Source organism: Erithacus rubecula (assembly GCF_903797595.1).
Source record: "Erithacus rubecula genome assembly, contig: scaffold_141_arrow_ctg1, whole genome shotgun sequence".
Classification (NCBI taxonomy): domain Eukaryota; kingdom Metazoa; phylum Chordata; class Aves; order Passeriformes; family Muscicapidae; genus Erithacus; species Erithacus rubecula.
The window spans coordinates 36994-59618 of NW_027635538.1; the positions used below are offsets into that span (position 1 = coordinate 36994).

At 38.9% G+C, this 22625-nt stretch overlaps 1 protein-coding gene across 7 annotated transcripts in view; it reads left to right on the forward strand.

Moving 5' to 3' along the window:
* Window positions 1-21386, forward strand: part of LOC306816671 (mutS protein homolog 4-like) — a 31953-nt gene extending 10567 nt beyond the window's left edge. For 3 of the 7 annotated variants that reach the window (XM_079333102.1, XM_079333096.1, XM_079333100.1), the window contains 12 exons: window positions 1703-1777; window positions 11212-11276; window positions 11839-12008; window positions 12823-12959; window positions 13368-13471; window positions 14298-14422; window positions 15261-15461; window positions 16611-16729; window positions 17110-17229; window positions 18733-18907; window positions 20589-20677; window positions 21010-21386. In XM_079333102.1, coding sequence (XP_079189228.1) covers window positions 1703-1777; window positions 11212-11276; window positions 11839-12008; window positions 12823-12959; window positions 13368-13471; window positions 14298-14422; window positions 15261-15461; window positions 16611-16729; window positions 17110-17229; window positions 18733-18907; window positions 20589-20677; window positions 21010-21195 — 1566 coding nt within the window. In that variant the 3' untranslated portion in view covers window positions 21196-21386. Of the gene's footprint in view, window positions 1-1702; window positions 1778-11211; window positions 11277-11838; window positions 12009-12822; window positions 12960-13367; window positions 13472-14297; window positions 14423-15260; window positions 15462-16610; window positions 16730-17109; window positions 17230-18732; window positions 18908-20588; window positions 20678-21004 lie in introns of all 7 variants that reach the window. The other 4 variants (XM_079333098.1, XM_079333099.1, XM_079333097.1 and 1 more) reach the window with 4 other exon arrangements.
* Window positions 21387-22625: the final 1239 nt, after the last annotated feature.

Consider the following 22625-nt stretch of genomic DNA (forward strand, 5'->3'; position numbering starts at 1 on the left):
ACCAGACCTAAGAGTTAACTATAGTGAGCTTGAGGTTACCGAACCTCAACTTTGTTTCCACTAAGCATATTGAAACTGTGGTGTTAAAAGTTACATTTGCCTACTGTCCTTGAGTTGGGTATTTCTGCCACTGCTTTTGAGGTTGATGATTCCTTATGTTTATGTTTGTGTGCCAGCATCTTAGATACAACTCTTTCACCTCTGTGTCTTCTCACATGCTGATTTACCTGCTTAGATAAAGGATTTGTCTAACTGTAGTTAAAGAAATCAGGTACAGACTCAAACAGGACAGTAATAAATGCAGATAAATCTCTTTAATGACATAATCAAAACCCAGCATGATTATTGCTTCTAGCTTTCCTTGTGGAAAATATGTAACATAAATTCATGAGTTCATCTGCATGATGGAAGCTGTCACACAGGATGCTTTTATGTATGCATAAGATAATGTACACCAAACATTTTTACTGCAATGGTTTCACCATTGGCTGGTTCCAGTATAGCAGAGCTTACTATTCATGCAAAAGACATGCTTAATCAAGTGCTAGCTCAGTCACTTTTATCAAATGCTAGATTAGGCAATTTGGTATTTTTCATTCCTACTCTCCATAAAAATTTTCATTGTAAACCTTCCACCAGTCAGCAGATGAGATGCACATATGAGAAGCCTAGAGTTTCAGTTACTGAATGTGTGAGTGGTATGTTCAGCATGAGCATTCTCTCATCCTAAGGAAGTTGTCAATCACACAGAATCACTAGGTGGGAAGAGACCTTCAAGATCAGAGTCCAAGCCATGCCCTAACACCTCAGCTAAACCATGGCATCGAGTACCACATCCAGTCTTTTTTAAAATACATCCAGGGATGGTGACTCCACCACCTCCCTGGGCAGACAAGTCCAGTACTTTAAAAATTAGTTTTGGAAAGGTCAACTTTTTTTTTTTAATAACCGCTCTCTCTCCAAGTTATGTCATACAGTTACAAAGTAGTTAAGAAAAAGCATGAGTTTCTAGGAGGGACTGTCTTTTTTAAAAAAAAAAACCTCATATTTGTTGCTGTTCATTGATGATTTTCGTTGATTCGTTGATTTTTCATTGTTATTTATAAATAACACCTGGCACTTCAAGGGGACTCCAAGGGACAAAAGCCTTATACTTCAAAAACTGTGCTTCATCTGATCTTGCTGCGATGTAGTACTTGGAAAATCATGTCAATGGTGAAATTATTTACTGCCTTTGGGCTTAAGTGTATCATATGCAGAGATTCACTTTTTACACTAGTTCAGTTAAAATTCCTGTAACAGCATTAATGGGAAAGGTGGTGTGCTTCATTATAATACATAACGTATTTGCTTTGAAAAAGTCTACAAGTTGTGTAGAGCTTGCATAGAGTTAAGTATCCATAGAACATGAAAAGTTTTCACAGCTTGGGCTAGCAGAGTGTTCTTAGAGTCAGTCATCAGTTCAAACAGGAAAATCTTAACTACTGATGGACAAACTATCACAGCAGACAGTGTAAAATTTAGGTAAACATTTTTTGTGCAGACACAAAGTTGTCGAAGTGTGCTTATGAAGCATTTCAGGAATTTTTGTTAAATATATAAACCTGTTACTGTTAAAAAAATGACTTCTGCTAGTTCTTAAATACTTTTTAGAACAGTCATACATACAAACACCTCCAATATTTGGAAAATTTTTCAACAGGCTAAAACTGCTGAATCAAAAATAACTAATTTAATCTACCTGAAACATACCTTAGAACTTGTGGAACCTCTGAAAGTAAGTAGTCTTTGTTCTTCTTATTTTTTTTTTCTTTTTTTGAAAATAAAATACAGATCATTTTGTCTTTACTTTTATGAGTGCACTTTATTAAATTTCATAGACTGTCTCAAGTCGGAAGGGATGGATAAAGTGAAAAATAAATATAATTGCGGAACACAACACTGCCAGCACAGTACATTGGTCCTTACCGCCAAAGGGAAATACGCATTTGTCTGTGCTGTTAAGAGCAGGGTTCCTGCGTTACCTGAATAATTGATTATGTAACTGTTGCCATTTGATATAATAAATCATATTAAAGTAATAATAAACCTTAGTAATCGACATTAGTTGACATTAGTAGTAGTTATGCTAAGGCTTGGTAGGCCGCATGTAACCGGCAGATGAACTTTATAGCAAATTTTGTAATGCAAGCAGTATAGTTGTGAAATAATTACTTATCTTAAGGAGTGTATCCATTTATCTAAAGAATGCACCTTTTGGCAGAATCTTAAATGTCAGAGAGATTATGGTACCAGGTATCAAAATGTGGTAAGAATCTGTTAAGATTGAGAAATCGTGTAAAGAAGCGTATAAAAACCCTGTGAATTTTCTGTCAAATGGGGCTCTGTCTCTGGACGCTAGTCCACAGGCTCCCGGGCCCTCAATAAAGCACCGCATAAACGACTTCGGTTGTTTGTGTTTTCTTCGGATTGGGCAACAGTTTTCTGGCGACCGCGGCAGGACTCCGAAGGTGGCTGGGGCGGTTCGCGTTCTGATCCACTCCACGCCGGCACCGAGTGATTCTCGGGGAGTCATCGGTTCGTGCCCGACCCCCGCGCCTGGCGGACGACTGCAAAAGGTAAGCCCGAAGGTGCTTTATTTTCTGTTTCTGGTTTTGGGTGCCTGCTCATAAGACGAGGCGGCGATCCTCGCAGGGTTGGGCTAAGACGTCTGGTTGGTCTGGAAAGCCTAGGCGCCGGCTGTCAGACGCGGCGAAAGCTGCGCAGGTCCGGCACTTGCCCCTCGCGGCGTCGAGAAGCGGCAAGTTGGATTGGTCTGGTATTTATTCTGGTATTTGTTTATTTCTGTCATGTGCGTGTGAGTATGTGGTATGCTTGATTCTGTTACACTGTCAATATTAATTGTGGTTATTATCTCCTTGTACGTTGCTGCATATTGGTTGTTGCGATCGGTTGTCGAGTTGTTGTACAGTTGTAAGTGAAACTGGTTTAAAATGCCATTTAAAGCACTTAAGTCTATGGTTCAGTACTCTAAGGGTATGCCTGGAAATACACCGTTAGGATGTTTGTTGAAGAGGTGGAAAAGTGAGGGGTTTTCCCAAGAGATGAGTAAAGGCAAAATGATTGATTATTGTAATCATTTGTGGCCAGAATATGACCGAGAGGGGCCGGCATGGCCAGAAAATGGTACTGTGGATTATGATACTCTGAATTCGTTAATGCAGTATTTAAGGGAAAATGAAAAATGGGATGAGATACAGTATTTAGATTTGTTTTATTTGTTGCGCCGCAAAAAGGAGTGGCAGACTGAATGTGGAATCATGGTATTGGAAATGAAAGAACCTGAGTGTGGGGGTTGTAAAGGAAAATCTAAGTGTGTTCGGTGCTTAGCCTTAACCTCTCGACCAGAGGAGGATTTGTCTTTAATGATAACACCCGATGCGCCTGCTGCTTTGTCTCCTCCTGCTACCTCACCCCCTCCGGCTGTCTCACCCCTCCCCTCTGTTTCACCCCATTCCTCTCTGTATCCACCGTTACCGGAGAGCAGTGAGGAGGAGGAAGAGGAGGAGGAGGAAGAGGAGGAGGTGGCAAAAGTGACAGCAGTGCCAGGGAATGTTAAAAAGGTTGTTGTGCGTCCCCCGACCCCTTCCCCTGCTTCTCCTCAAAATCGGCGAAATACCCCGCTCGCGGCTCGAACTAGACAGGGACGTAAGAATTATGGGGAACCCCGGCTCATTGCCCCTTTAAGGGAAGCTATGGGACCCTAAGGAGAAAGGGTGCTTGTGAAAGTACCTTTCTCCCCAGGAGATCTGGTGATTTGGAAGCAGTCAGCGGGCAGTTACCGTGAGAATCCTGAAAAAGTGGCACGGGTGGTCAGGATGATTATTAAGACTCAGAATCCAGACTGGAATGATATGCAAGTTTTGTTAGATACCTTAATGGATTCCACCGAAAAGGAAATGGTGTTGCGGGCAATGAAGGAGCGTGCTCGGGAAATAATCAGGTTGCATTCAGACAGAAGAACCGTGAGTGACTTGGTACCGAGTGATGATCCTGACTGGGATCCGAACAGTGGTAGAGGAAGGGAATCTATCAGGGAGTATCAGGAATTGTTAGTAGAAGGAATTAGGACTGGAATGCCTAAAACGTTAAACTGGTCAAAATTGTATACAGTTAGACAAGATAAGAATGAATCACCCTCGGCGTTTCTGGAGCGACTTAAGGAAACTGCCAGACGCTTCACTGATCTGGAAATTGATAGTGAAGCAGGGAAGTTGCAGCTTGCTCTAATCTTTTTAGGTCAGTCACAGGAAGATATACGGAAGAAGTTGCAGAAATTAGAGGGACATGATACTCGGGATTTGGATAAAATGCTGGAAATAGCCTGGAAGGTTTACAACAACAGGGACAAAGAAGTTAATAAAAGACAACAAGCGAGCCTCTTGGCAGCGCTGCAACAAGTAAATGTTGGCAGAGGGAGGGGCAGAGGTGGTTACGGCCGAGGGCGAGGGCAAGGAAGAGCAGGGTTTCAGAATGTGGGAACAGGAGGAAGAGGGATGGTTCCCCCAGGATATCAGCAAGGAGGTCTTGCTCCTAATCAGTGTGCTTTTTGCCGACAAATAGGACACTGGAAAAATGAGTGCCCTGTGAAAGCTGGGTTAGGAGGAGCATCCGGACTGGCCATGAATAATTCAGGGGGCTACCCAATGAACCCAGAAGGGGTCGCCCAAGCACTGGTGTTGGGCAATTACCAGAATCAAAGCTGACTAGAAAAGGATTTAAAGGTAAGGATAGACATTGAAGGACAAGAACAAGAATTCATTGTGGATACCGGAGCAACATATTCTGTTTTAAACAAACGATTAGGGCCAATTAGTGACACCACTATCCAAATAGTAGGAGCCACCGGACGGCTAGAGGAAAGACCATTCCTGCAACCATTAAATTTAAAATTAGGGGGAAAAGAGTTGGATCACCAATTTTTGTACATGCCAAATTGTCCAAAGCCATTGCTGGGCAGAGATTTACTGTCGTTACTAAATGTGAAAATAATTTTTGAAAAAGGAAGAGTCAAGTTGGAATTTCCTGAGGAAGAGATTGCTAAATTGTTTACCATAAGGGAAATAGATCCCACTCCCATTCCCATTGAAGTAGATCAAGCTGTAGTACCTTGGGTATGGGAAACGGGGAACCCTGGAAAATCAAAGGCTGCCCAGCCAGTAGTAGTTGAATTAAAGGAAGGAGCTCAGCCAGTCAGAATAAAACAATACCCGATTAAATTAGAAGCTAAGAAGGGTGTTGCTCCTTTAATAACTCAGTTTTTGGCACAAGGCATTCTGCAAGAATGTGAATCAGAATTTAACACTCCTATTTTTCCGGTAAAGAAACCCAATGGTGAGTATCGATTAGTGCAGGATCTAAGGGCAATCAATAATATTACCAAAGACATTCACCCAGTGGTTGCCAATCCATATACTTTATTAACATCTGTGTCAGAAAAATTTAAATGGTTTTCTGTTATTGATTTGAAAGATGCTTTCTTCTGCATCCCTCTGGCATTCGAAAGTAGAAAATATTTTGCATTTGAGTGGGAAAGTCCTGACACTGGAAGAAAAAGACAGCTCACCTGGTCCCGGCTGCCTCAAGGTTTCAAAAATAGTCCTACGATATTTGGAAATCAATTGGCAAAGGAATTAGAAGAGTGGAAGACTGCTGAGGTAAGAGAGTCACCATTCTCTTATGTCATTCTCCAGTATGTAGATGATATTTTTCTAGCAGCAGAAGAAAAGGAAACGTGTCTGAAACTGACCATTGCATTGTTAAATATGCTGGGTCAGGGTGGCTACCGGGTGTCAAGGAAAAAGGCACAGCTGATAAAAGAAAGCGTAATTTATCTTGGATGCGAAATCATGCAAGGACAAAGGAGGCTGGGAGTCAATCGAATAGAAGCAATATGTGCCATACCCCTTCCAAGAAACCATCAAGAGCTTAGGTCCTTTTTAGGAATGGTGGGATGGTGCAGACTGTGGATTTTAAATTTTGGACTCTTAGCTAAGCCCTTGTATGAGGCCCTGAAGGAACCACAATTGCACTGGGACCGACAAAGGAAAAAGGCCTTTGAGGACTTAAAACAGGCCTTGAAGGAGGCCCCCGCATTAGGCCTCCCAGATCGAAACAAAGATTTCCAGTTATATGTGAATGAAAGGCAGAAGTTAGCACTCGGAGTGCTAACTCAGAGACTCGGATCCTGGAAACGCCCGGTAGGGTATCTTTCAAAACAACTGGATCCAGTCAGTGCTGGATGGCCGTCATGCTTGCGGGCAGTTACGGCCACAGTGATCCTCATCCAGGAAGCCAGAAAATTGACTTTGGGAAGAAAATTAGAGGTATTTGTGCCTCACATGGTACTGGCAGTTCTGGAGCAAAAGGGGGGTCATTGGCTTTCGTCCAGCAGGATGCTACAATACCAAGCAATCCTGAGAGAACAGGATGATGTGGAATTGAAAATGACTAATCATGTTAACCCAGCAGAATTTCTCCGCAGCGAGCAAGAGGAAGGGAAATTGGTGCATGATTGCATGGAAGTGATTGAACAAGTACATGCAAGCAGAATCGATTTAAAGGATACTCCAATGGAAACCCCGGATTGGGAACTGTTTACTGATGGATCCAGTTTTGTGGAAAATGGAACCAGGTATGCAGGGTATGCTGTAACAACAGTAAAAACAGTGGTAGAAGCAAAAGCCCTGACTCCCGGAACCTCAGCCCAACGAGCAGAAATTATCGCATTGACGAGAGCTTTGGAACTAAGTTCGGAGAAAAAGGTAAACATATGGACTGATTCTAAATATGCTTTCGGAGTTGTACACATTCATGGAGCTCTGTGGAAAGAACGAGGGTTATTGAACTCTCAAGGAGTTACCATTAAATATAAAACTGAGATTCTTGCTTTATTAAATGCGGTTCACCAACCTGCGAAGGTAGCTGTGATGCATGTTAGAGGACACCAGAAGGAAGACGGAAAAATCTACGAAGGAAACCGGATGGCAGATAGGATGGCTCGGGAAGTAGCCAGAGAAGTATGGACTCAAATGGCTTTGGTACCAACTAAGGTGAGCCCAGTAACTCCACATTTACTACAGGAACCTAAGTACTCCCCGGATGACGAAAAACTGGCATCACTGCTGCTGGCTCAGAAGAATGAAGTCGGATGGTATGTAACCGCAATGGGACAAGTTGTAGTGCCTGCCAGAATCATGAAAGCAATTCTGGAAACAGAACATAATAAATGCCATTGGGGAGCAGAGGCCTTGGTAAAATTTCTGAAAAGAGAAGTAATTTCTAACCAGATGTTAACATTGGCAAAAAGGGTGAATGCTATGTGTCCAACCTGTTTGAAAAATAACCCAGTAGTTAGGAAACAAATCCAGCTGGGGAAATTACAAATGGGACCAGAACCAGGAGATTACTGGCAAGTAGATTTTTCAGAATTACCGAAGGCACAGAACTATAAGTATCTTTTAGTGTATGTGTGCACTTTTTCAGGCTGGCCTGAGGCTTTCCCTTGCCGAACAAATCAAGCAAAAGAAGTAGTTAAAACACTGTTGAAGGAAATCATTCCTAGATTTGGGGTGCCGTTAGGATTGTCATCAGATAGAGGCCCACACTTTATAGCCGGAATAGTACAAGAGGTGGCTAGGATGCTAGACATATCTTGGGACTTACACACCCCGTGGCGACCACAATCGAGTGGCCAGGTGGAGCGGATGAATCAAACAATCAAAGGGCAAATTAAGAAAATTTGCCAAGAGGCAAAAATACAGTGGCCACAGGCATTGCCATTAGCACTGCTCCGGATTAGAATTAAACCCAGGGAGCGGTTGGGAGTTAGCCCATATGAAATCCTATATGGGAAACCATACCATGCTACTGTGTTAAAAGGGGACTTGCATGTGCAAGGAGATCAGACAATATTCAGTTATGTCATGTCATTAAACAAAATTCTTACTGCCTTAAGGGGAACTCTGCAGTGGAATCGGCCTATGCCACTGGAAAATCCAGTGCATGACATTCAACCAGGAGACCGAGTGTACGTAAAGAATTGGTCTACCCACCCCCTGAAAGAAACATGGGATGGCCCACGCCAAGTGATCCTGACCACCTACACTGCCGTAAAGGTCGAAGGAATCGACTCATGGATTCATTACACTCGAGTCAAGAAGGTCCCTGTACAATGGGAGACTCAGCTAGTCTCTCCAACACGGATGATTTTTCGCGGAAAGTAGCATTCTTAATTATCTTGTTACTAGTGATAACAAAACCAATTCCTGCTTACGGTTCTGTTGTAGTTTCAGTTATGGAACCAGTGGTTGGTGTTATGGACGGAATGGATGTGAACCTGACCTGCTTTATAACCAATAACCAGGAAGCTGAAGTCCAGAATGTACAGGTAACCTGGAAAAAGGGTGCTGATTACCCAGAGGCAAATATTAGTACGGTTTGGGATACGGATGCACAAAGAGGAAACACCACATTGCAATTGAAGCAAGTTAAGCAACAAGATATGGAAAGGTACATGTGCATTGTACAATCTAGAAGAAGCTTTGATTACAAGCAAATTAAATTGAGAATAGTGCCCTGGAAATTAAGGAAGGACACCCCATCCCAAGAATCCGTGGAGGTAGAAGCTCCGTGGACTGTACAAAGTGTGTGGGACGGACTTCCCTTGAAGGTAAATTGTTCATTTGTGTTAAAACAAAAATGTAATCAAACATTGCAAGTTAAATGGTGGAAAGAAAACGACCAGAAGTCATGGGATAGGATAGACCAAGGAATTAGCTGGTGGGAAAAATTTGGAAAAGGCATAGGGTGGTTAAATATTAGTAACCCACAAATTGGCCCTACTGAAGGAAAGTACTTGTGTTTGGTGATATGTGAACTTGATGCTGACTATGGAATAAGAATAGTAGAAGTGGGACAAGGAATCAGGCCTGGTGATAGAGTGTTCCCAACAGAGAAAAGACGTAGAGAGCTGAAAGATCCAGAAGTACAGCAGAGTCATAAACAAGAAAATTTGGTAGTGGGGTTGATTAGAGACTTTGGGTTGGTACAAAACATATCCCAAATTACAGCCTGCTTGCCACTTCCACAAGCGGCAGGAGAACCAATCCCTTGGGGAATAATTCCCATTCCATTACCACCTAAGGTTGCTGAAAATATATCTACCGTATGTCACCTTGAAAGAAAAGAAAAGGAGGTAGTGACTATCAAAAGAAATGTGTGGCACCCAGCACTGTATGCTACTAGAGATGTAGAGATCAGAACAAAGCAGCCTTACCAAGAATATAAGTGTCAAAATGTAACCCAGCAACAGGTAATTTGGGACAATTGGAAAGCTGTATGGGGTCCGAGTTTACTAGAATATTATAGCTATATTGGAACAGTAAACTGGTGCATACAATGGACAGGAACGAGAAATAAGACCCTGGTGGAAGTTTATAAGACAGAAACTTCTACAAGGGAAACTAAAGAAACTAAAGAAAATTGGAACTGCACCAAAGTCATTACATGTGATACCCCTGAAAATCAAATCAGTCTGGCCCCTCTTAGAGTGTTACTCAAGTGGGGATGTGAATGCAGGAAATATAATCACACAATTCTGGGAAAGGTAGCTACACTGAGCTGGAGTAATGGTATCAGAAGAGCTGTAAGCTGCAAAGATACTACAATTAAAAGTCCAGGAAATCTAGTCTGGGTAATGGGACATGGACAATGGACCACACATATCCCTATAGATGGACCTGCGACACAAATCACTCTAGGAGTCCCTACCCTTTGCCCCCTATGGAAGCAATCAAAACTGAAATCCAACCGGAAGAAAAGGGAAGTAGATGTATTCACTGAGTTAGAGGACGAATGGCATGAGCCTGATGGTGGAGTTAAATTCGGTTGGGTTTTGGAATCACTCTTTGCACCTATAGCCGCATATAGGAACAGAGACATGTTGTACAAATTGTTAGGGCAAACTGAGAGATTAGCAGCAGCCACTAAGAAAGGATTCAAAGATATGAATTTGCAATTGCAAGCTACATCCCGAATGACTTTACAAAATAGGATGGCATTAGATATGCTCTTGTTAAAAGAGCATGGGGTGTGCCAATATCTAAAAACAAAAATTGACCATTGTTGCATCCATATTCCAAACATGACTATCGAAGTAGAAAAAGACATCTCTCAATTAGCAATAGTTGAATCCAAAACAAAAGACATTGAAAAGGAAGCACAACACAATTGGATTGGAGAAATTTTTGAATCTTTAGGACTTCAGGTTTCTGGATGGGTTTCGTCCATAATACAGTACATTCTGTTGATCGCAGTCTTGTTATTAATTATCTGGTTAGTGTATAAATGTGTTTTAGGAGTTATTGAAAGAGAAACCAGACACACCAGAAGGGTGATAAAAGCTTTGACAAGAACCAACGAGATGCACCTGTCTCCTCCAAAGTATGAAGTTGCTATCGGGCAAGAAAATCCAGCATTTGAAAAGGAATCCAGCATTTAAAAGACCCGATGATAATGAAGAATTGAGCATCCTTGCAGAAGACTGAAGAATGCTCAAAAGGGGGGAAATGTTGCCATTTGATATAATAAATCATATTAAAGTAATAATAAACCTTAGTAATCGACATTAGTTGACATTAGTAGTAGTTATGCTAAGGCTTGGTAGGCCGCATGTAACCGGCAGATGAACTTTATAGCAAATTTTGTAATGCAAGCAGTATAGTTGTGAAATAATTACTTATCTTAAGGAGTGTATCCATTTATCTAAAGAATGCACCTTTTGGCAGAATCTTAAATGTCAGAGAGATTATGGTACCAGGTATCAAAATGTGGTAAGAATCTGTTAAGATTGAGAAATCGTGTAAAGAAGCATATAAAAACCCTGTGAATTTTCTGTCAAATGGGGCTCTGTCTCTGGACGCTAGTCCACAGGCTCCCGGGCCCTCAATAAAGCACCGCATAAACGACTTCGGTTGTTTGTGTTTTCTTCGGATCGGGCAACATAACAAACCTTGAACAGAAACTCCTGCTCAGATTCCAGTGACTGTTTCTACAATTGCTGACTAGCCCCACTGAGTCTGAAAGCTTTCAGGCCTTTAAAAAGGCTGCAAAAAGAAGTAACTGTCATGTCCATATTTTAATCTTCAACAGGCTGCTTTAAGAAACTGTAACACACAGCTGCTAAAGGCTTATTACAGCTCTCTTGAAGATACCAGGTATTTATCATAATACTTAGCTACTGTGTTAGAAACTCTCATGTCAAAAGTGCCTGTAAGATAAAAGATGTTGCATCCTTGCTTTTTTGTAGTTATGGGTGGAGCTCAGTTCTTTTGATTAAAGGTGATTTCAATTGTCAGCAAATCTAATTTTCAACTAATGAATCCAGGATAAAAGCAAGAGAGCTAGCTGTGATAGTGGAGTTGCTGCTGAGCTGAACTCCCTTAGAAATAATTCTGAAAAGGCAAGAGTAGTGCTTTCCTAGAGTCTCCATAATAATGCAAAAATCAAGTGTCGTGTATTTGAAAAAAAGGTATATTTGAGAAATAATTTATATCTCCCAAAGATGTGAATAGTATTTTTAGTCAGACTTTGGTTCATTCACGGTTTCATTCTGAAAATAGAAATGGAATATAGTTTGTTTGGTTTTTTTTTAACAGTAGAAAGTTTAAAATTAGCTTCACTTATTTGTAATACTGCTACTTGTAATTTGACAATGATACTGCAAGTAAAAATTATGAAGTATGATGTATCTAATTAGTGATACAACTGATATTGCAGGTTTGGAATTATACTTGAAAAGATTACAAGTGTAATCAATGATGATACAAGATACACAAAAGGATGTTTGAGTATGAGGACCCAGAAGTGCTATGCTGTTAAGCCTAACATCAATGCATACCTTGACATAGCTCGTAGAACATACACGGAAATTGTTGATGACATAGCAGGTATTTCTAAACTAAAATTGTATGTATTTGGAGTTGAAAGTACATTGCACTTGACCTATAGAAGCCATGTAATTTAATGTAGTTATATATGTTTTATATCCTTCTCATATGTAAAAAAGTATTTAGTATTGATATTAATTGATTGTCATTGATAAGCAACTGAGATTCTCCATTTCTGGAGAAAAACTCAATTTTATTTTAATAAAATTGATTACTTGGTGATTTCTGTATTCCCAACTCTGTTACTCCTTGTCCTCTTAAAGTGCAAAAAAGTTGAAATAATGGGACAGAATTACTAAACCTAAAACATTCTGCATAAAGCATGTAAATCTTTGTTTTAGCTTCTTCATTTAAAATAGCCAAGTTCTTTGTTCTTTGTGTTTTAAGCAGTCTTGATCTATCTGTGGACTACCTTTTAGCTAAGCTAGTAAGTGTTGGAATAGGAACAAAATGAGTTTTAGCATGATGTGCATTGCTGTGTTTCAGTAACCTTCCTGTTTACCATTATGTCAAAATATAAGGAAAAAAATTCTTCTGAAACTGATTGTTGATTTCTAGCTCAAGGACTATCTTAGTTTTAGTCTGTAGTTGGAAACCTAAAAGAGCATCAGAAATTTTAACACCTATCATATGTGATGAAGTTTCTGTTTTGTTCTAATCCTACATTCATATGTAGTGAAAAATACAGATGGTGCTGGTTTGTATTTCTGGAACCTTCCATTAGCAGTTTCCATCTTTGTAGCATCACATGTAGAGGGGAGGGGAGTACATGAACATTCATAATCTGGGTGAAATTTTTGCCTGTGCTATGTAGGTATGATAACACAACTTGCAGAAAAGTACAGTCTGCCAATGAAAACAAGCTTCAGCTCTGCTCGTGGATTTTTTATCCAGATGAATGCTGATTGTTCAGCATTACCTAATGGCCAGCTTCCTTCAGAATTTACAAAGGTATCTGTACAAACTATATTTTAGCATAATATATTTGTACACTTTATTTATGATATATAATGCATTTTAAAAGCACACATTATGCAGTAACCAACAACAAAAATAATTTCAGTGAAGATACTTAGAAGTAAATGAAGTTTTAGTTGGGATGCCTTTGTAGCTACCCTATATACAGTTCTATAATCACAAATTTGCATGTACATGCAACTGTGTTTTGTGTAAGAATAAAGTTGTATATCTTACTAACTTATCTTAAATGGAATTTTCATAAAAATATATGTAGTAAAAATGAAACTGGACTGGTTTTTCTCTTTTGTTTCTCCATATGGTTTCCAATTTGGTTTCTAGAAGCTGTTTTTCCTTCTGATAATAAAGCAACCTCTTATTGTTGGTTTCAATTCCCCATAGATCACGAAAATTAAAAACACGTACAGCTTCACTTCAGCAGATTTAATAAAAATGAATGAAAGATGTCAGGAGTCCCTGAGAGAAATATATCACATGACCTACTTGTAAGACCTGTTAAAACTATTTAATATTTGCTAAGTAAGCTTATTTTCTCTAATTATCAGCTAATTACATGCGTTTTTAAAGCTATATTTCTGTTAAGCTATGGCTACCTACAGAGGTAGTCTAAAGCAACACTATTCAAGTGTACCTCCTGAGACAAAAAACCTCCATAAATTGTGCATTGTATTAAGCATGATTGCAAATATATTTGCATTTATTAATAGAAGTAGTCATCATATAAAATTTTGATGGGTAAATTATATACAAAAAATGGCACAATTAATGTGTTTCATATCAGTAATGCATAATCATTACTTTTAGTTAGTTCCTTATATTTAGAGTAGAGCTGTCTATTTCTGTATCTTGTCCTTGCTGCCTGTCGTGTTGCTCTCACCTCTGATTCACTCTTAGGAAGTGTAATGTTACCTGCCAATGGAATGGAAATTCTTTTTAGCAACCATGTAGGGTTTTTTTTAACATGAAAGTCTGAGGGAATTAGATTCACAATCACATGTTAATGAAATATACTTGATTTGATAGCTGTATTTTGAGTTCATTCTCTGTGTGAAGCTGTCATATGAGCTGCTGGTAGCTGAGCTATGTGTCTTGTGTCTGATCAGCAGAATGTCAGCTGAGATGATGGTACAAGATCTTAATTTACTTCATGAATTTTATACATTTGTTCACATCTGGTAGACGTGATTGGGTTTTATGAGTGACATTTTATCCTACTGTATGTGGTATGAACATGATAGTTCCTGTATTTCTGGAAGTTGTGTAAAGTGACAGGATGTGCAGTGCAACAGCTGAAGCAGTGTCTTATTTCAGAATAGTGTGTAAACTACTGAATGAGATTTATGAACACATTCATTGCCTGTATAAGCTGTCTGACATTGTGTCTATGCTGGATATGCTGCTTTCATTTGCCCACGCCTGCACTCTTTCTGATTATGGTAAGTTCCTTCTTTGATTCTGTTATGGGCCAGGCAAAGACCCTTCTGATGGGGAATAACCAGGCTGTTTGGTCTGGTTCCATTTCTTTTTCTGTCTCAGTAGTCTGCAGGTGAATGTCTCTGGTCCATCTTTGCCAGTTTTATGCTGATGTTCTTTCTCCTTCCATTCATTGAAATTAAATTCTTCTAGTTAGCTACCATAAGCCTTCCCACTCATTCTTCTCAAAAGAGACAGTTTAATAAGCATGTTCTGTTCAAGAGCATGAAGTGTATGGACATTCTCTGTTTATGCTTTGTCCTGTTCCATTAATGCCAGTACAGAAAGAGGAGTCACATGTAATTGGTTCAGAAGAAAACTGTGCTCATACAGAAATTCATAGAGATAGTTCCAGCATCCACTGGATCTTTGTGGGCATGATACATTCCAAAATAATCAATATGGTAGCATACAACAAAAATAGAAGGAATGCTACTTTCTTGTTTACCATGCAAATACAGGATACAAATGTAGAAGTAACAGAAGTCCACAGCTCCCGTACTTTGTAAAAATACTTCAGCTCTTTCCATTTTTATTACTGGAGTCCAGCCCTATTTACTAGAGAACAAACAGAACACAGAACACTAATTTAGAAATAAAGTTTTAGTTGTTGGTTTCTTTTGTAGTCATAAATGATGAAGGCTTTAATGGTAATCAGAATTTGTACCTGAAAGTGGCCAGTAATTCTTCCCAAGAGCTCTGCTCTGGAAGAATTAACTTTATTTCAAAACATACTAGTTTAATAATGTAAAGGTTCCCACACTAACTCCTCAATGTTTTACATATTTTTTACTCATTTAGTTCGTCCAGAATTTACTGATACTTTAGCAATCAAGCAGGGATGGCATCCCATTCTTGAAAAGATAGCTATGGAAAAACCTGTGTCCAACAACACGTACCTGACAGAGGGCAACAATTTTGTCATTATTACAGGACCAAACATGAGTGGAAAATCAACATACCTGAAACAGATTGCTCTCTGTCAAATTATGGCACAGATTGGTGAGTAAGAGTGTACAATATTAATAATCTTCTGCAGCACATTTTTTCTGGTTAAAAATATTTATAGTTGAATGATTTAGCTTCCAGAATAATGTTATATCTAAATAAAATATTAACAGGTAATTTGTAGTCCACTTTTTTCTACCAGCTCTTGTGTTGTTTACACCTTGTTTAAGGTTTTTCATCTGCCCCTGGAAACTTCTGGGGCCCCATTTGTGTATCCTGAAGTCTCCCCAGTCTATCTTCAGAGAAGGACAGTTGCATGCCCTAGTTCTTTGGAGCACCATAACCCAGTCTAGCACCTTAGGCTAGATTGATAGTGTCCTTACCAGTGTAAGTGTGCTGGTCAGACACGTGTGTTAGTCATCCAGAAGAAACACGTGACCTGGAGCATACCTAAATTACGTAGAGAAACATGTTTCCAGACAAGTAAAATTAATAGATAAACAATCAACTACTTTGGATAAAAGTAGTAACAAATGCTGCAAGGCTCTGCGACTAAAGTTATAAAAGACTCATTCCTAAGTTCATGATTTGCTCATGACTTTTCTTAAAAGTAAGTCAGGTAGCACAAGTCAAAGATCCAACTCTATAGAATGAAGCTACTTAGCAGTGGAGAATAAAATTTAGCCATCACGCATTTGTGGGTTCAGTTCCCAATAACTGCAAGTTATTGAGGAATTGCACTCAAAGACATGAGTTGAATGTGAATAAAGCTGAGTGTGAAGCTTTTGGCAAAAGGTTCCTGTTCTTTCCTTTTGGATAAAACTACTATGCTTTGAAATCTGACAAAGGCAACATAATCTTGATTTTGGGAAACTTAAGTTTTTTTGGATTTAGTAAATCAGTGTCCACAGAAATGTAAAACAATCCTGGAGTTCATTGTTTTTTCTGCATCCCTTTAGACTCACAAACAATTTCAGGCATATGATTTCTGAAAAGTTTCAGTGATAAGCTTCTTTAATTATCCTATCTATATAATAATGTTTTTTCTTATAAATTAATGGTAGAGCGTAGTCTTAATGACTTCATCAAAGTAAGATGCATTCTCTGCTGTACATAAAACCAAGTGTAAAAGTAATTTCTCAGTGACCTCTTCGGCCAAGTGTCATAGTGGTGAGGCAAACTTGTATTTTACTTGCTTTGTAGGTTCTTATGTCCCAGCAGAGTACTGTTCTTTTAGAATTGCAGAGCAGATTTTTACCAGAATAGGTATGGATGATGATATTGAAACAAATGCATCAACGTTCATGAAGGAAATTAAAGAGGTATGAAGTATAGTTATCCAGATCCAAAGGGCATTTTTTCTGTTAAATTAATAGAAATTGTACCAGTATGTATCCACTGAAAGAGTGTACTTTGAAAAACAGTAAAAAATTCAGCCTTCGTCTATTTTAAAGGAAACCAGGCGTCTCCTAAGTAGAAGGATACTCTAATGTGAGTAAAAATCAGTGCTTTGTTGACCAGTACTTTCAACATTTTTAGGTTTGCTTAGACTTTAAATAATCATTTGTAGGGGCCTAAGCTCTCTCAATTTCCTCTCACAAACTGATACAATTCTGAGGGTAAGTGATATGTTCAGTGGAAGAGTGCTGTAGTGTGAGTCTTTGTTTGATTGAAATTGACAGCTGTTTGAATACTTTTCTAGATAACGTACATCATACAAAATGCTAATGATAAGTCACTCATCATTATCGACGAGCTTGGCAGTGCCGAAGAAGGTATTGGCATTTGTTATGCTGCCTGTGAATACCTGTTGAACTTAAAGGTAATTCCCTTTTGAAAGAAATGTAAGCCTTACAATTGTTTTGTCATCCTGAAAGTAAATAGAGTATTTTCTCAGAATTTGATATGGGTTTTTGTGAAGATTTCTTGGCTAAATATGATATTTTTCATAACTGGTGGGCAGTAAGAATTACGGTGATAGAGGAATGAGATGCTGACATAAGCTGCAGTTCTGTTCACTGGCTGCTGTGATTTAAACCCCAGGCAGCTGCTGAACACCAGCCAGGTGCTCGCCTGCTCCTCATAGTGACATGGGGAGAGATCAGCAAGGCGAAAGTACAAGAACTTGTGGGCTGAGAGGAAGAGAGTTTAGTAAGTAAAGGAAAGCAGTATGCAGAAGCAAAACAAGGACTTCATTTACTGCTTCCTAGCAGCAGGCAGATGTTTAGGCATTTCCTGCAGTGCTGTGTTTCCTCGTACAGATTGTTCCCAGAGAGGCTGAACGTCCTCCTCCCTCCTCCTTCCTTGCAGTTTTTATTGTGGTGGTGTGGTATGGTGTGAAATATGCCTGAGGTCAGCTGGGGTCAGCCATCCTGGCTGTGTCCCCTCCCAGCTCCAAGAACAGCCCCAGGCTGCTTGCTTGTGGGGCAGGGTGAGGAGGAGAGCAGCCCTTGGTGCTGTGCAAATGGTGCTCTGCAGTGGCTAAAACACAGGGGAGTTATCAGTACTGTCTTGGTCACAAACCCAAAACAGCATAACACAAGCTACTGTGATGAAAAGTAACTCTAGTTCATCTAGAATCTGTACCCTGGTCACCATATCTTTCCAACTTGCTTGCAAACTTGTGAGTTGTCTAGAAAGAGAAATAACCCGGTCTGTTTAGTTTTGCTGTATTTACTTTGGTTTGAGGTTTGCTTTGCGCTTGAATGTTAAAGGTGAACCTCTTTACCTGGTGGTTACCTTGTAGTTCCAAACAACTTAGAAATCGGTCACAGAAACTTCTTTAGGAGAGTGGAAGATCATTTTAGAGGGATTGCTAAAATTCACCTCTATATCTAGTTATGTGATCAAGCTCAGGTGGCTGTTACAAACCTGTTGAGTGTGCAGGTGTTTGTCCTCAGAGTTTATTCAGAGTACTTTTGTGGGTTTTTTGTTTTGAAAAACTCAGATACTTTCTGTCACTTGTACTTTTGATAAAGAATTCCTTGAGAGAATTAAGCAACCATTTGACAGTCATTCCTGACACTTGTCAGATTTTGTAAGCATCATGGATTTTCTTTCTTTCTTTTGTTTCTGATACTGTTTTCCTGCTATTGAGAAATGAGCAGGAGAATCCCCAATTGGAAAAGATGTACTTGCCAACAGCAGAAGGCATCCCTTAAGGATTTTCATTTGCCTTAGTAATATAAAGACAGCTTTTCAGTGTTTTGGAGGAAAACCTGAACATCTGTGAGATGATTTAATTTTTCTTATTTACTATTATTTATTTCTGGATCATTGCCAAAATAAATTTGGTTTTTTGTTTTTTTTTTGTTTCCTTATTTAGGCATTTACACTGTTAGCTACACATTTCCTGGAACTGTGTCATATAGATGCTTTATATCCCAATGTGGAAAACTGCCATTTTGAAGTGCAACATGTGAGAAGCAGTGCTGGAAATAAGGAGAAAATTGCTTACTCTTACACACTTTCTAAAGGATATACAGAGGAAAAGAACTATGGTAATGGATTGCACTGTGACTTACAGTTGGAAAAAGTTACACAAGATATTATTTCTGTCATTAGGCATTTAGCAGTATTTTTTCTGATGACAGGTTTCTCTTGAGTTTGTGTCTCTCTCAAAGAGAGGGATACAGAAATCTGCAGATCTAAAATTTGTCCCAAATCAGTGTGTGTTTTAAGTAACTACATAGAGGGAGAGTAGTTGCAGGTAGTATGAAGAACTTATTTGATATTTTATAGAGGAAAAAAAAATTAAATTTTCCTGCTGTCCGTTTATCCTTGATTCATGTCTGTTTGAATGAGTTGAGTCATTCTGAGCACATGCTATTGGAGTTCATTGAATCTGCACTTACGGAAGTGAATGTTTCTTCTGGAGAGACTTCAAGATGTGTCTGCCATAATCAGTGGTATGGCTGGTTAACAGCAGGTTGGCCCTTTTTGATTACCCAAAAGGAATCAAGTTTCTTTAAAAAAGAGAGGAATTTTACAGTATATCAGCCTAAGACAATTTTGAGAAGATGTACAAAAGCATCAGTGTTCTCTGTAAAGTGGATTTATTTCTCTTTTAACTTTAGAATAAATTATAGTGTAGATTGTAGAGATTGATTAATTATGGGTCAATAAAGAAAAGAGTGAATGACAAAGATCTAAAGAAATCTGTATGCTTCCAAGTACGAGATTTGAATGTTGATTCCTTGATTTAGGTAACATTTAATCAGGAGGAAATTAGCTGCATGTGACCTTTGCAAGCTATTGGTAACCGGAGACTAGAAATTATTTTAGTTAAGCTTCAAGTAACAGAACTTAAAGAGTTTCTTGCTCGGAATTTCAGAATAAGTTTGTTTAACTGTGGCAGTACAAGCTCAGTTTTAGATGCTACACCACCACTAACTCTGAAGAACTGTATGTATAGAGAGTCATCTCTGAGAACAGGAGACCTCAATGCTCATGTCTTGGCTTCACCTAATTTGAGAAAAGTCACATTCTAAGAAAGGGTGCAAGGGCTCTTCATGAGACTTTTTCATTTTTAAACCTGCAGTATTAAACAACCCAATGAACCACAGACTTTCTGGGAGTACAGTCAAAGCAAAGAGCTAAAAAATCATGTTAGGGCAGGAAAAAAAATTTATATTAAGAAAAGTTTACATACCTTTCTTACCCCAAGTATCTGGAAGTTTGGCTGTTGGAAACAAAGAAGCTGAAAAATGGCATCCATGTCCACTGGATGTCTGGATATAATTGAGAGTTCAGTTAGCAAAACTTCTGTATTTTCTGCCCAATTAAAAACCTGAACTGAGAAAGCGGTTGGCACCATGGTGCCTTTTTTTTTAATGTCTCATTCTAGCCATTTACAGTACTACCAGCAGTAATTTGATGTCAAGGTGTATTTCAGAGATAGCATTAAAACACTGTAGACATTTTATTTTGTAACTCTCCAAAACTCACTGTTTATTAATTTAAAAAATCCAAAACAAGCAAAAACCCAAAACCAAAACAACCCCCCCCCCCAAAAAAAACAAACCAAAAAACACACAAAGATAAAATATGCCAAAAATATTTTAATAACAATTAAATCTTCACTCCTTAGAAAAACAGGCAAAATTGATACTGGAAGACATAAAATGGGAGGTAGGGATAAAAATTGCATTAAAAGTCCTGATTTGTGTTTTATATATTTAGGACTAAAAGCTGCAGAAGTGTCCTCCCTACCATCATCCATAATTTTGGATGCAAAGGAAATCACAAATCACATTGCAGAACAAATTTTGGTATGTAGTAGAAAATTTTAATACTGTATTTCACAGTTTTTATGCAACTCAAATGTATTTTCAATTTCTGAAAGGATACAGGATAAGCACTTCCTATGTTTTAATGAAAAGAGATTTAATTAAAATTTGTATTTCTGAAAGATTATACTGAAGGTCACTGTTAGCTGACAACACAAAATGGCCCTTAAGGTAAAGGAATATTGGATGTAATGTTTATATTCAAACCAAGAATTCTGAGATGAAAAACAGACTGGAAAATAGCTAATACTAGTATTTTTATAATAGAACACAATTCATTTCATATTTTAATGCATGTATATTTTTAAGAGCAGCACAGGCAGAAGAGTAGTCCTGAGATGATGAAGGAGAGGGCTACATTCCAGTTAGCAATGAGATTGGTTCAGGCTGCCAGAAATTCTCGACTGGACCCTGGCAGTTTGCGTTTATATTTGAAAGCCCTGAAGAAAAAGTATGAAGCCAATTGTCCCACAGCCGGAAAGAATGATGAACAACAGTAACATGTAACAGAGGCTGTTATTTTTATGACTGCAAGATGGTTCTGGTTTTTCCCACAGTATTAATACTGTCTTTTTATGTGGTGTTATATTTTTAATTCATAGTGTAATGGAAGTAATGGAGGACCTTATCCTTTATGGGTTTCCCCCCCTCCCCCAGCATACCTGGAGTAAAAGTATTTGCCTTCTATGAGGTACACAATTCTTTTAGATGATAAATTGTATAATTTTCATCATTTTAAAGCAGTGCTGAGAGGAGAGGGAAGGACTGGGACAGTCCTTCCAAATTGTTATCCTTCCCTCACTTGATGGTGTGCTGGCTTTTCTAAATCCTGGGGGAAGTGGAAATAACTTGGAAACAAAAGAAATCACCTTTTTCTTCTGCTTGTTTTATTTATTTATTTTTTCTTACTGCCTTTTTTTTTTTTTTTTTATTTTTTTACAAATATATATTTTAAATTAGAGTTTAGTTGAGCTTTGTGATTCCATAATATTAAATCTCTGGAATGCAAGATGATGTTGAGGATACAGAAGATCCCTGAGCATCATTTGCTTTCCTCGAGCTCTCTCAGCTTCTACAGCTAATGTAAGTACATTTCCCAGTGGTGCAGTCTTTAATGGAACTCTCTGATTTTTTTCAGAAGGCCACGCAGAGGTACTCATGTGAATGAGAAGAGCAGAGCAAGAAAATCTAGGGATAGCTCTCCCATTCTTGACTTGCTTGATCTGCTTTTATTTCCCTGATTAAAATGGAGTTAGGAAAACCCATGTGCTGCTGTATTTCCATGGATTGCTCTGCGTGTAAATTCACCTTTAGCAGCGTGTCCACGGAGTGCATCTGTCATTGAATTGCTACCTGGACTTGCCTTTGTCCACCTTGCAGTGTTTTGCTGAGAATAAAAACATTCCTGCAGTAAAGTTAAGCCACCCCTAGTCAAGACAGCCCACTTGTTCCCCTTGGCTCCTGTCTTTCTTTGCTGAGATGTAGTCATTTTTTTTCACTGTATTTCTTGCTTTGCTTCTCACTTGACCTTTCAGTCTCTCTCTGACTCTGCTTTTCTCTTTCTAACTTGGTTTTGGACTGCCTCTCTAACTCTGTGTTTCTGTTTCTCACTGTTTCTAACTCTGTCTGTCTGTCTCTCTGCTTCTCTAACTCTAGGGCTATTTCCTTATTTCCCTCTGACACTACTCCTCTGAAAGTCTTTCTCTGTTTCTCTGACTCAGTTTTACTATTTTCCCCTCATCCTAACTCTGTTTTGCTCTTTCTCTCTATTTCATATTCGCTCTAGCCTTTAACTCTATTTCTTTTTCTCTCTAGTTCTAGGTCTGTCTTTCTCCCTCTGTTTCTATTTGTCTCTACCTCTGCACCTTTTTTTTTTTTCACTCTTTATCTTTTCTCTCTAACCCTGTTTCTAACTTTGTTTTCTAGCTGT